The 15084-nt window shown below is 40.5% G+C and overlaps 1 protein-coding gene across 2 annotated transcripts; it reads right to left on the minus strand.

The window, feature by feature from the left end:
- Positions 1–187: 187 nt before the first annotated feature.
- LOC137128475 (tripartite motif-containing protein 3-like) lies at positions 188–14358 on the minus strand. Of its 2 annotated transcripts, XM_067506522.1 has the most exons (13): positions 14182–14356; positions 6879–7051; positions 6010–6250; positions 5699–5850; positions 5397–5577; positions 4583–5312; positions 4257–4360; positions 4008–4175; positions 3749–3917; positions 3090–3149; positions 2822–2892; positions 2315–2455; positions 188–2213 (listed from the first exon to the last, which is right to left on the minus strand). In XM_067506522.1, exons 2-13 carry the CDS (start codon positions 7022–7024, stop codon positions 2061–2063), a joined length of 2316 nt encoding a protein of 771 aa, XP_067362623.1. In that variant the 5' UTR covers positions 7025–7051; positions 14182–14356; the 3' UTR covers positions 188–2060. The 2 variants fall into 2 exon arrangements, with proteins under 2 accessions (XP_067362623.1, XP_067362624.1); XM_067506523.1 differs by lacking the exon at positions 3090–3149 and having other exon boundaries at positions 14182–14358.
- Positions 14359–15084: the final 726 nt, after the last annotated feature.

The following is a 15084-nucleotide window of genomic DNA, read 5'->3' on the forward strand; positions in this document are numbered from 1 at the left end:
ATAATAGAGTAAATAATAGTTGTTGTTACAGTAGATAGCCACATAAAGGACGTGCATACATATACATATACTTTATACAATGCTGTTTTTGCCAAAATAAAGAATAGAAGGACTTTTTAGTCTCATTACTACAGACCCAATCCCTCTTAGTGCAACGATTAGTCACAAACCCATATACAACAGTTACTCAGTAAATCATGTGCTTTTATTACCAGTGCATATTTATAGAGAAAACAAAGTCATTGGTAGTGATGTGACACAAACAGCACAGAGTAAAATGCTTCAGACACATCAACGGGATGAGCCTTTGACTCTTTAAAGGCATCGGGGCTCCTGTTTGGCAACAAGTCAAACAACAGATCAGGGGCATGAAATAGACCAGCTTCCTGGTGCATGTGTTTAAATCAGGTCAGATGTTGTAGCTCAAAAATGTCCACGGTGTTTGGATGTTTAGCACAGTGCTGTGGGTAGTTTTGTCAGATCAGGAAGCTGCCTGTCCTCTGCACCTGATCTCTATTCTAGTGGCATCAGGCATTCTTATGACATATCGGAAAATTAACACTAGGGGACGCAAGATCAGCCACAGCTTTACTAGTACATGTTAATTCTTGGATCTAGCAGCTTTAGCTTACAGTGTTTTCTGAAGCATGGATGAATTAGCTGGCAAATGTCATCTGTCAAATGATCATTTAATAATTTAGTAATTTTCTTTTAAATTAAAGTTTAAAAAAAAAAAAAAGGACAAAACTGAAAACAGAATTCACATTCCATCCCAGAATGTTCTGTGACCTTGATTATAGACAATGTTTCCACAAATTAACTGTTTTTTCACAAAGCTCCTAAGGTCTTCATTTGTATGAAACTATGAATATGAAAAACAGCTGTTACTTTAATATACTGTTCTAATTTAGATGGATTTCCTGAGATTTGTGTATTATTTCTGGTTTGTAACTGTTAGCACTTTAATGAGCAAAGCTGTTTAATTGTTAAAGATGAAACAATCATTCTCTGAACCCATATTTTAGCCTCTTGTTCTAAAAAGTGAAATGTAGGAAACAAATATGAGTTTGTAGCTTTGGCAAGGAGCTGCCCACATGCACAAACACCAGTTTTCCAAATGTGGGGTGGACACCGAATTCTGCTTTAAGGTGACATTTCCTTCTAAGAAAAAGGGATAAATCGATAACTCCAAAGAAAGAAACTCACGTCAGTTTAGAAAAATAATTTGTAAACGCGGAGCTGGTGTATAAAATAAATTAGCATTTGTTCATTTTCTGTTTTCCCTTTAAAACAACAGATATTAACAAACATGATAATTGTGCTGCTTACATTGCGCAATAAATACGACACTCTTCTTTTAAGCATGTGCTGGGTATATTTCAAACAGCTGCCATACACACCTACAGTCCTGTAATCCTTGACTTCTGCTCTTCCAAAAAGCTAAAAAGCTGTGTTTCAAAATCATATCACAATATACATTTATGTATATACATTACATACAGCAAATGAATGCATAGATGGTGGTGACTTTTGGTGTGAGATGTCAGTAAAAGAGAAAGTTGAGATTTCATTGCCAGAGAAGCAAAGCGCCGTTCATTTTGCTGTAAGCATTAACTAGTTCATGGATAAAGCGACAGATGGGTATACTGTACTGTGTTGTTGCCTAGGCATTAAGATAAACTAAAACTTCATGCATTTGGACGAGTTATGGCTCATTAAATACTTCAATCCATCTCCTACCCTGTCCCATCTCACAGAAAGTGTGGTGTAATAATACCGTCAGTCCAACAAACAAAAATTCTTTTGCACAGTCTCTAAAACCAGTCCATAGCTTAATATCAATTGCTTGACCAAAGGATGCTACATCACCCTACCTTAAAAACAACCTTTAATACACATCCTAAGAAGAGTAAACTTAGGTTCAGACACTTAATTACATCCGGGAGATCAGTTGATGTGCACATCAGAAGGCTGCATTGGAAAGGTCATTGCACCGTGTGGAATACATTGGTTGTGTCGCCGTCAGTGCTCGCAGCGGTGACGTTGGCCGTCTCGGGTCTCTACTGCAGGTAGCGGTAGACCTTGAAGCAGTGGTTTCCAGAGTCTGCCACCACCACATGGCCATCGGATGTGAGGGCCAGGCCCTGGGGGCCATAAAGGGGGTCCGCCGATGTGTTGATGTAGGACAGAAAGGACCCTGAGCTGTCAAACACCTGGGTGGTAACATGGAATGGAGGGACATGTTGAGTATGTGGGTGACATACCTAGAAATATGCTCTTTGCATTCAGTGAGATGTGGTTTTCACAAGCTAACCTGAATCCTACTGTTGCCCCAGTCAGCAACAATGATATTTCCATTGGCATCCGCCGCCACGCCCGTTGGAGCATTGAACTGGCCATTTCCCTCACCGTGGGAGCCAAATTTAAACAGGAACTCCCCATCTGCATTGTACACCTGCAGCCGAGATTAAACAGGAAAAGGAGAGAAAAACACTTTGCTGTCACACATAAAATATGTTGGGAAAATAGGATACAAAGCGTAACGCTGATATTATTTAGAACAACACAGTCGGGCTTTCAATATATCATTATATTCTGATTTACGTTTGGGTGATTCTGCCTGTCCTTGTCGAAACAGTGCTTTTACATTTCTTTTTACTTCACTATTTTAAATAATACAAGTGAACAAAATATTGTAATTGTAATTTTGTCACGTTGCACTTATTCACATTTAAGGTTTTTTTTTTCCTGCAAGGCATAAATTCACAATTCTTCCAGTGTGGGTTTACTTGAATCGAAACGTCTTCGCATCAAACTGTACCTTGACTGAGTGGTTATGAAAGTCTGTAACCACAATTTCATTTTTGTTGTTCACGGCAACAAAGTGAGGACCTGGAAGCAGAAGAGAGAAAGAAGAAAAAAAGAAAAATGTGTCATCCACTGCTTACAACATATCAGAGGAAGTTTCACACTATTTTTGGACTAGGCTAAGTTTAGAAAGACAAACATGATAGAGCCAATGCATCAACATGTAAAAAGTACAAAGATGTTTGTTCGGAGTTTACACTCACAGTACATCAATTACTTACTGAAAACAGGGCCAGATTTACTAAGCTTTTGTTCCAGTGCAATGTTTGCACCGCTTTTTTCTAAAAGAACAGAAAAGAAAGGGTCCAAGTGAGTAATGAAATTAAGAAGTACAAGCTTCAACTGAAATCGCGCTGCTTGTGCAATAACTGAAGCCACATCAATGAGAGAATCAAGTCATACAAGCAAATGATATTAACAGCAGTGGAGTGGCTGATTACCGTGACTCAAGTTTGATAAGAATTGAAATTAGTAAAAAAGTTTTTTTTTTTTTTTTTTTTAAAGTTGAGTAAGTGGCAAAGGCAGCAATCGATCATCACAACATTTTCATGCATTTTCAGGCCTCAGGTCGGCTGCGTCTGTGATGATCGCATGTGTTTATAGTTTAGGATTATCAGTGCTGGCATCCATAGCTTAAAAAAACAAAACGATATGCGTGCAAACATTGGTTCGAATAGAATTAAGGGTGTGAAACATGCTGGTCGCCATAAAAATAGAATTTGTGCAAAGTAAAACTTTTATAAGGCAGGAAACATAAATCAAATCTGTAAATCTGGCCCAACAAAGTGACACATAGATCATTATGTGTTGCTATATCTTTTCCTGTAGGAGATATCGTTAATGGAATGATCACACTAAAGGTTATGGTAACACACAGTACCTGTAAAGTGTCTGTCAGACGTTCCTCTGGCTCCGAACTTCGTCACCAGTTTCCCATTTGATTGGAAGATGAAGACACAGCAGGCCTTATTATCCACAGTGATGATATGTCCGTTCTTATCTACAGCCACACCTTTGGGTCCCATCAGTCTTCCAGCACCAATTTTGTTCTGTGACAGGCAGTTGGGCCACTTTGGTCAGTCATAGAAATATTTCTTTACAATCTGTAAAAAAAAAATGTCCTTTTAAAGACCACTCACCTTAAATTTCCCATCCGAGGAGAAGATGCTAATCCATCTGTTGTCATAGTCAGCAACAATGATATCACCATTCATGTCCACTGTGACTCCTGTGGGACGTTGCAGTTGCCCTGGCGAACGACCTCTGACCCCAAACCTCATTTTAAATTGACCATCATTTGAGAATACCTACAGGAAGGGATCATTCAATTATTCTACAACCTAACAACAGAATCATTAAGGACTCACTCAAGGATAGTAGACACTGACCTGTATGCACTGGTTGTTGCTGTCTGCCACCACAATTCGTCCATTACTGGACGTCGAGATGCCTTGTAAGTTAGTGAATTCTCCTTTATCTCGCCCTCTTGCTCCTGTTGAAATCAACAAGAAGCTGCTTTAGAGCTATGTGTTATACTGTTATACTCAAAATAACTCTTGAATGTGTTTACTTGGCAATAAAGAGTTTGAATGTTTTAATTGAGGAAACAGAGAGAAACACATCATCAGATTCTCATCGTAGTTACAAATATATGAGTAAGTGTGAGCTTTAGTAAGTCAGCAGTTTCCATAATTACCAGCAACTATTCACCCACCTAATCTGTAGATCAGCTCATCCTCTATTGGGTTTTCCTTTTTCTTAGTGGTGCTGTACATGCTGGAGGGCCTGCGCACAGCCTTCTGTCGAACGTGGCCTCCCCCTCCACTTGGGGATTTCACCCGTCTCTTCACGTCGTCTGGTGACTGCAGGACATCTGATGGTTTGACAGCACGCAAACGAAATGGACTCCCCCTCACAGGCTGTTCATATAGCAGCAAAGAGAAAGTGTATTCTCCCTCTGAACGGATGGTGTATCCAACCTCATAGGTGCCATTTTTGTTATCCACCACCTCGGCTTCTGTGCACGTCCCATCTACAGAGACAATCTCCGCCCTTAGGGCAGCATTACCAGTCTTCACCAGTTCTCCATCCTTATCCTTAGTAGTAACTGTGATGGTGGTGTGCTGGCCAACCAGTGCATGTCGCAGCCCCTCCCCCGTGGCAACGCTAGTATGGCTTACAGCCCCGGTTGTAATCAGTACACCCAGGTTCTGGATGGAGCGCCTCAGTCCATCTGTCTCTACTTGGCATTCCAGATGTCCATTTTCATGGGGGTGCTCAGGAAAGTTGTGTCGTGCCAGAGCACTGACCCGCTCACTCATTTGTTTCTGGACCAACAGGACCTCAGTGGCACTGCCGTGGCTCAGGGCCTGCTCTGTGAAGTTGCAGCTGCTTTGAATGTTTTCTTTGCCTTGAAGTAAGGAGGTCAGCTGAGCTTGAAGCACCTAGACAGACATAAGCTGACAGTCAGTGTTGGTGCACTAAAAGGTACAATGTTACAGCAATTTTTAAAATTGAAAAACCTCCACCTTCTGCTTGCTGCTGCAGATGTTTTCAACTTCAGTAACAAGAGCAGTCTTGCGTTGGTGTAAGGCCTTCTCCAGTTCATCAAAGGTGTTACTGATTTCAGTCACGGCCTCATTTTTCCGCTCCATAAGCTGCTTGGAGATCTCATTCACAAGCTCAATGGCAGCCGTCAGCTGAGGTAGTCTGCCAGAAGAAGGCAATGAATGATAAATGAATTATGAAAACACAGTGTTTCAAATTTGGATTCATTCCAGCACTTCTTGCATCTTATGTGACATAATCCATTACGGATGAAAGTTTGTACCTGTTGCGCACAGCGTCCAGCTGGTTTTTAAGTGCTGACTTATGCCGTTCCAGCACGTCCCTCAGAGGAACTGTCACATGTTCCCTGTGTTCTCCTTCTGTACACTCCAGACACATGGCTGTTTCACATGACTCGCAGTAAAACTCCATCACCTGCAGGTGGTGCAGTGGAGCGCAGGACAACTGAACATCAATTTTGTGCAGATAAAGGTAATTATATGTAATATATATGAAACCTTGTAACAGGAAAAAGTTTTGTTATGAACTTGGCAGTTGGTCTATGGTAACTTCTTTTGGTCTATGATAACTTACCTTGCCCTCATGGTTGGGGCAAGAGAGGGGTGGACAGGTTGTAGCTGCATTGGCTGACTCAAGGACATTGCAGGCTTCAGGTCGGCTGCATTCTGGGTCTCGCTGTAAGACCTCCATTAGGTTTGTTATGAAAAAGTTGTTCTGCAGGGCTGCCACACCCTTTTCTGGCAAGATGGACGTCTGTCTGCACACAGGGCAGGACAGCGTCAATGACTGGGGAGGGATGTAGTTCTGTAAACATCTACACAAAGACAAAACAGAAAAGAAATTAGTAAGACAGCTAAAGGTGCAGTTTACCACTAATTAAAGGGTCAACATGGTGTTAAATCACAAAATATTTTTTAGACTTGCTCAGAGGACAAGAATATTCTGGTTCCTGCAGTTTGACTGGGCAATAAAAGAAAGCTCGTTCTAATTCAATAAATGTAATATCTCTCCCATGTGAGAGTAGCAGTGCTGTGGAAATTAGTGTTTATTGCCAACAATGCTGTGTCATAAAGGATGCTGGCTGTTTTTTAGGCCAAGTCCAGAGAGCATGGTGCCTTACATCATCCAGAAGCTACAATGATGAGAGAATAGCTGGTGGAAGTGGTGTAATTTTAGCTCATTATATATTATATATTTAAAATTTCTTTACGCATCCCTGTTATGCATCCTAGTTAAAGAACTTGCTGCAGGCAGACAGAATACAGAAAGTCATATTCTGTAGTAGTCATATTTTCTAATGTGCTCATCTTCTACTTTAAGCATAATATGGAAAAACAACGGAGCCTAAAAATATTTTATGGTTACAATTACATGATTTTCTATGTAACATTTACATAGCTTTCTATTCAATGTAACATTTGATTGACTGATTCAGAGCTTACTTCTCACAGAAGGTGTGCAGGCAGGGCAGGACCTTTGGGTTGTGATAATGGTCCAAACAGATGCTACAGACCAAGAACTGCTTGTCTATCTGCCTGACCACAGGGCTGGTGCTGTCGGTCTCGCGCTTAGCCATGGTGACGGACATTCAAAAGGGGTGTAGGGACCACTTAACCTGCACACACAGGAAGGAAGAAAAAGCAGAAAGGTCGATAATGTCTTAAGGAAGCAGTCACATGGGACAAAGAGGGTGCAGTCATTTACCCTCAGCATGAGCACAGGGAAGAAATGAGTCATCATGCTGTCAGCCTTATTCCAGAGCAGTATCTGTCGGCATTTTATGCTCCTTCACTTATTAATCTATGTCAGCACAATTTCTTCCAACACGTCTGTGTTTACAGTGAAATGCATTGTATCTCTATGCACTGTACATATATGTGCTTAAACATGTCTTGTGTTTCATCTCTAGCATTACTGTAACATGTACACTGCCTCTGTTTTATCATTTAACTTTTTTCCTTCTGGTTAAGATCAGTGAACCGGTGTTAGAAGAAATTGTATCACTGGGTCAAGCACGGATTATCACAGGCATGTTGAACCTCTGTCGTATTATACATTAATGGATTATATTCCCAGCAAAACCAAACACTCTTTTAATCTGGCCATTAAACATGTTTTTAAAAACAGCGTTTGTGTGTACAAAACCTTGAAATTATTAAACCCATGTTTTTTAGACACCTTTCAGTCACACAACACTGTAAAAAAAACACATTATTAGCTATAAGTTCTTTGTAGCTTTTACTCCATTATAAATGCTGGTCTTGTTTTCACCCTGTGACCACATTGTGCTACTGGAATGAAAGCTTTCCGTCGACTCCATCTAGATTTCATTACAGGTTAATGGAATTTAGAAGGTATTTGCTCATGAAAATTGAAGGAGTGATGTCTGACAACACTTTTTTTTTTGTCTTTTCGGCTGTGAGTTCAGGGTCGCCACAGCGGATCATTGTCCGTTTTTACGCCGGATGCCCTTCCTGACGCAACCCTCCCCACTTTCTACCGGGCTTGGACCGTCACTGCACAGCTGGGGATGGGAAAGGGCTGTTAGGGGCTCTGTGTCTTGTGATGTCTGAGAACACTGACATGTTGAATTACTATAAATAGACAATTAATTTACTGGTTTAAACAAAAGCGACTAACCTAATTATGCATCTTATCTAATACTTGAATATATCATTCTGTAGAAACTAGGGACATATCATTGGCTGACAACTGTATATTTCAAACCTCATTTATTTGCAAATTACTGAACCTAAATAAGAACATATTTAATCTTTGTCCCAAAACACAAAGATTTTCTTGCCAGTTTGACTATAGTATTTAATTAGTTTTATGTAGCTGATAAAAGGTTGGAAGAAAACCAAAAGATCATCAAGTGGATAAGGACATGGTTTTGCAAAGAACAACCTGTTCAAGGCAATTTATTACACCACAATGGTTCTGATTAGGGAAAAGACCAGTGTGATGGAAAGTAATGGAGTGGATCCAGAATGACTTGCTATGCGTTTTAATGTTATATACCTGCAGTTTTCAATGTTAAACACCATCTAGTTTAATCAATCCTAAAATAAAACCCAAAAGTAAATTAACTCACTCATCACTTCATCATGCATCACAATACCATCACTTTACAGTTTTTCAGCCTCACTCCATCACTGATTTACCAGCAGTGTTGAAAATCTCAAGTTTTGACGCTGCAGTGTGGGACTGACCCTATCGGCTCTGCTTGTCACCTAGCATCAGGAGCTAAAGCATCCCGCTTTGATTTTCAGTTCTTTCTCTTCAGTGTCATGACAAATATAGCGGACTACAGCTAGGAAAGAGGAAACTTTAAAATGCCACTCCCTAAATTTCTCCTAGTTCCTTCCCTTGACTCCCAGCTGGCTGAGTTCAGGCACCACCTGTCTGTCTGTCAGTGGGGAAAACTCACAGTTAACTGGGTTGCCTGTCTCACTTGAGCAATTAGATCTTGAATGCAGTTGTATGCAACACAGAGCAATGAGCTCTGCTCACAGCTTACCACGCTTTACCCTTCCCCTACCTTCCTTTCTTCTGCTTTTTTTCTATTGTCTTCTTCTTTTTCATGTCTCTCTATCAACAACATGAACGCACTCATAGCATCAGCAGACCTGATCTCAGTCAAAGATGTCTCGCAGATGTGGATTTTCTCAGGCATGCAGGCCCCATTGTTGCTACATGCCGAGTGATTACAAGGCTAAGAGCTGTTCCAAGCCCTTTCACTGTCAACACAGCCAACCCTTCACTGACCCTCCTGACCTGCCCCTCCTCTCGTCTTCGCTCAGAAGTCCTCCCCTTCCCTCACATGAGCTTGAATTGCAGCAGCTGAACGGTGACATCAGGAGGAAGCTTTAGGAGCCAAAGCCCTCAGGCTCCTCCCCACTTGTCTGGCTGGCTGGCTGCTGTGTTTAGGGCTGCAACAGTTCCCCCACACAGTTCCCTTCCCTTCTTCCCTGCCTGTCCGTTCCCTTAGCAGCCCTTCTCAGCTCAGTTCCTCCCACTTGCCTCACCACAGAAAGAGGAAAGAATCTTTCTTTAAAAACCAACACTGACAGCAACTCTTAGCTGGGCAAGTGTTTAGAGGAAATCTTGCTAATATGAGCAACTGAAAACTTAAATACATAAATAATAAAAATAACACATTCTTCAGCTGAAATGTTAAAGAAAAGCTCTCACATAGGGTAAAGATTGACAGTAGAAAAATGACTAGAGGTCTACATTTGCTGTGTACTTTCATCTGTGAAGCAGGATGTGACCAGATCCTCTTGAAAGCATTGTCATAGGCACTGCAGGATCAGCACTTCATACAGATGAAGTCAATTATCCAAGTCAGTGTTTTCTCTCTTTCTGCCGTATCTGTCACAGTAAAGCGTGACGCCTGCAGAAGACTCACTGAATGAGTTCTTAAACTCTGCTGTTTGGCTACAAAACTACATCTCTTGCCACTCTCACCCAGCATTTCAGTTAAGTGGCTTAATGTCTTACTGCAGGGTCAGGTCCTGTCTGCCATCTGGATTACTGAGCTCTGATGACACATTTAACATCTGAGTTAAGGGAAACACCTCACACCTTTAAACCCGGCCTGACAAACGCTATTACGGACCACCAGTGAAGCAGTGGGAGTGACTGCTTCATCCTAAGCCAGACTATGAGAAGGTCTTCGTGCTTGAGTAGATTTTGTGCTAAACATCTCTTGAAGACAGGGACATAATAAATATAATTTGAATAATGTAATTGGATTTCAGCAACCTGAGCTCACATTCAGAGGAAACATTGCTCTCAGCTTAATCTGCTTGGAGTTGGTCTGCTGCATACGGGCAGGCAGCCATGCCCCCCTGTTCACCTCTACCATAAAGTGCAACTTGATTTTTTAGTTGTGAGTTGTGTACCAAGGCTAGAGAGCTGCTATGCTTTTAGCAAATTCTTACTCTTAGTGTTTCAGAGAGTAATGAGTCAAGTTTGTTCCTCTGGTTAATTTCATTGCCTTGTCAAATGATATAAACTAAAGAAGGAGTCTTTTTGCATCATGACTAACAAACAGAATGAGTGACTTTATCTTTTGTGGGTGAGAAAAGGCTGTGGAATCAAAATTGCCAAACTAAATACATGACCTGCTTATGACACCCACATTCATTTTTAATTATTTATGAGACACATTACATAATATTCTGTGGAAAGACCCAACAGAATATGTATAAAGAAAAATCACATTTATTTTTCAGTTAGTTAAAATCAGATTTCTTCCGAAAAAACATCACAAATTGATTCATTCATTACAGTAAAGCCACAGGATATAATGTTCTATTAGTTTAAACTTGTGATAGCTTTTGAAAACAACATACATCAGCATCTCTGGGCTACGTTGTCTAACGTAAGAATACAGGGATATGGTGAGTTGTTTTATGTAATTTCTCAATGATTTTATTCTGGCAAATAAAATGTCACAAACATATTCTGTACTGGGATGGTTCAGTTGCAAAGATTGTGAATATGGTGGCAATAAAATTAAATTGTTACCTTGGCCTGACATTAGAGGTGGGTGTGATAATCTCAGAGCGAATTCTTCTGGTATCTGAATACAGCATAATTGAGAAAATGTGTGCAAAATCACATATAAAGACCATACATGTCTTCTTACTATGAAACCGGCATTATTATATGATCTCACTAAAAGACAATACATGGTAATGACCCTTTGGGCACAAAAAAATGTAATTTGTTGATTGTTAATATCATTCCCTAGCCATGACTATCTAGGATTCCAGGATGTTTGCTCTTCAAAGACCATAAAAAGTATTTTCTCTTCCCTTCCTGTTCCCCTGGTTGACCAAGAGTGAATAATTTTCAGGAGCATTCCAGTCTCTGCAATCGGGGTTTAAATATTGCCTGTTTGCTATTTTTGCACTGTACCATCAAGCATGTTAGTCGATGTGTATTATTATTTAGAAAATGTTTGTTGTATTTATGTTACTCCACTGTCAAATCTGCAGGGGTCAGCAAAGAATAGAAGACTTTAGAACAACAGACTTTAGACTAAATAGTTTTGGTTTATTTCAGGAGTCAGCTGTGTGGTGAACCAATAAACATGAGTAAAAGTCTCAGTGATGTGAAGTAGGAAGTGTTTCTGTGTTGATCCTTGATCACATGTCCTCAAGTTTAAATATAGACTGTAGTTTATGTTTCCATCTGTACATCTGTTATGCCCCTGCACATGTATCGTCATGCAGCAATTGTTCCTGTGCACACTCGGTCCGAGCATATGTAGCTTTGATAACATTTTGAATAAACTCATCATTACTGATAAGGGTTGATAAGTGTCTTGTGAGAGAAAAAAAACAAAACAAGGTAGAAGACACATTAGCAAGCAGCTGTGAGATTTCAACCCTGGGGACTCATCTATAAATTACATGAACTGCCTTTAGGCATTATTAACATTTCTGTATATTGACTGTTAAGGTGCTGCTGAGGTGCCAGTGAGGGTGATGGGCTCTGTGATAACAAATCAAACATCATTCACACAGCACAGAAACCCAAACCTAAACTAACTAACTAAACGAAGTTCCCTTTACAGTTCATTGCATCAATGTGTGTCCATGTCTCACTCTCTGTCAGGACAGATACAGTATAGTAGTGGACAGTGGGTTTTACGCTGTGAAAAAAGCTGCTTTACCTTATCTATGAGTCCCAGTATTTATTTATGTATTTATTATTATTGTTATTATTATTATTATTATTATTATTGTTGTTGTTGTATTTATGTTTTATGCTTGCCTGACATTGTGAGCTCAGAGTGTAGGAAATTATTTCCACATATAACAAATAACTGACTAATATGTACCGTTACACATTAGTAACATTGTACAACTATGAAAATTGACTCCAGTGGTAAAATGCAATCAGTTTCTGTACTGTACTTTAAAAGAGCACCATTACAGTTGTGTTTCATCTTTTCTTCTGTAGGCATCAGTGATAGAATCTGACAACTAATGAGAGAAGATAAGATAAAGTGACCACGTTATAATGTCAGGACTCAGCAGTGTTTAATCAACACTTGTGTGACGAGGGAGTCAGGAGACATATCAGTGTCTCACATTGTGAGGCCACTATCGCAGAGGCTGACAGAACATAATGCAGCAAGCAGGCAGTACTGTACATCTGAGGCAGAGCATGCAATGCAGATTTTATAAAAAGTTAATTACTGTACAAGCTCAGGCTGCCTGTGACCCTTATTCACCTGCAGCAAGGTCTATACAGTGACTGTGGAGTTTAATATGGTGACTCACATCATGCCTTAGACATGTTCTGTGCATATACCTGTTTTGTACTACATAGGAAATTAGATTTTAGACTTGACAAGTTATACTCTAAGTCTAAGAGGGTGATAAACTGAAGAACTTTAACAAATCAGTTTAATGAGACAACAAACGAATTAAAAGAGAAGCCAGATAATTCAATTAAATCATATTTTGTCCGTACAATTTGGATTTAAGTGCATAGGTTATGGGAATCTTTTGTGATGTGCCTCATTTACATGAGCATAACTTAATTTGACTAGGTTTTTTTTTTGTGTGTGTGGCTGCAGTAGAAATAGATTTAACAACAAACAGGGTCCCTGCTATGTCCTTTTACTGCTATGCCTGCCTTTGATCAAAGCTGTCTTCAAACTTTGTACCATATCTGGTCTCTAATAAGCTATAGTTCAAACTCTGGTGCACATGGCAGATCAAGATTTGCAATAAATAGTGTGTAGAAGTACTCTATGGTCAACATAGCACCTTTGTTTGTACCAGTGTTGCATATGCAGCTGGCTCTGAGAACACAGACACACTATCCGGCTTCAGGTCGACATATACAAACTGAATAGGACCCTGAAGCCCTGACACAGACATGACTCCCCTGCTAAGCATCTGCCCTTAGGCACAGCATCTAAGACCATCTGCAACCTCCCTGTGACCCAGAGCAGACAGCCAGTAAAGCAAATCCAATACAAGAATTCCACCAGCTGCACCCACCAAACATGTGACTTTTGAGTTTTACACAAAGGTAAGCCATCTTCCAGAACAAAAGACTAATCTATAAGGAACCAGTGAACCATCTGCTCATGCTCTGGGCCAAGCGTGCGAGAATGATGCATTGGCTGTTGCTGCAGTACAATGCAACACACGAGAGTCACATAAGCAAACAACTTGCTGATTCACATGTGTCTCACATAGCTTCCCAGCAGCAAATCCCATACAAATTCAGATCAGAAAACCAATGAAAGATAACTAATCCTCTAACAAAAGGGCATGTATTGTTGATTACAGAGCCCAGCCCTTTAGACTGCAGCAGAGATGCCCACCTGCCACAGAGCTGGTAACCAGGGCCTCCTAGAAGCTAAAATGGAGAAGTGTGTGGGTTGGTTGAGGAAGCGATAAAGAATCAAAGAAGTACAGTACAGTGTATTAGCGTAACAGCAGCTCTTAAACGAGGCTTGAATTAAATGGTTATCCTTTATGTTTTCCTTGACTGTTGAATTAAAAAAATAGAATACCACTATAATTAATAAGTACAGCTCATCTCTGATTTACCAGTTCATAGATACTGGTTGGGATCGGGTCATCAATTATTCATCTGCTCCCATCCCAGTCGTTGTCTTATTGAGCACTCTGGATACATACATAAAACAGGATGAAAAGGCAGAAACACTATACAATAAAGAGTAGTGAATCACTGGATTGTACTCACATGAATTCCCAAGAAGAGGGAGTGGAGTGTCAGCATTGCAGGCCAAAGAAAAAGCTTCCCATTGTCAGTGTCCCAGCCTTCTACAACAGAATCCACAGACCAGGCGACAGAAAGGAAAGGGCAGGGTCTGTCTGGGAGAAGAAGGGGACAGTAAGGAAGAGAAGAAGGGAAAGGAGGAGATTAGGGCAGTGGCTTACATGCAGCATTGGTCCGACGGCTGATGGGAGGAGCTGAAGAACCCAATAGCATATGGAGGGGGCAGGGAATATGCAAACCAGCTGAAATCTCAGGAACTGACAGAAGGATATAGTCTGTCTGGTGCAAAGGGGTTGGCCTTCTTTAGATACCACCCAGATCCCTTAAAAGGACAAAGGATGCAGTTTATTACCTTTAAGCTTTGAATTATTGGGTAAAACAAATGACAAATGACTGGAGAGTAAAGACAAAGGGATATAAAAAAACAATCCGGTCATAATCCAAAATTTGTATCTAGATTAGTGGCATAACAGTTTCACAGCGTGTCTTGATTTTTGAATTTTTCTGCATCTTTTAACTGTAAACAATGAAATGGCTATTTACATGTTGAATCTGTTACAGCAGGGAAATGACAAGGTTGAGATGAGTGTGTGCAAAAAGCAGGGAAATCCTGCTTGTTCTGGTAACACGGTTGTTTGGGTGTAGACAGGTGGTGGTATGGGGGTTGGGGTCAGAGTACTTGATAAGTCTGAATATGTAATAATGGCTCTGCATAGAAAAAGAGGGGGAAATCAGATTTCCACCTGGTGTGTGGAATTATTTAATGTAGATGATTGTGTGAGAGGCGGGACGACCGAGATGGATTGTTATGTTGATGCACCATGTAAGGCTGCTGTGATGGTGCAGACGGTGGGGACTTTGTTGGGG

Source organism: Channa argus, chromosome 6, assembly GCF_033026475.1.
Source record: "Channa argus isolate prfri chromosome 6, Channa argus male v1.0, whole genome shotgun sequence".
In the NCBI taxonomy this organism is placed as follows: Eukaryota; Metazoa; Chordata; class Actinopteri; order Anabantiformes; family Channidae; genus Channa; species Channa argus.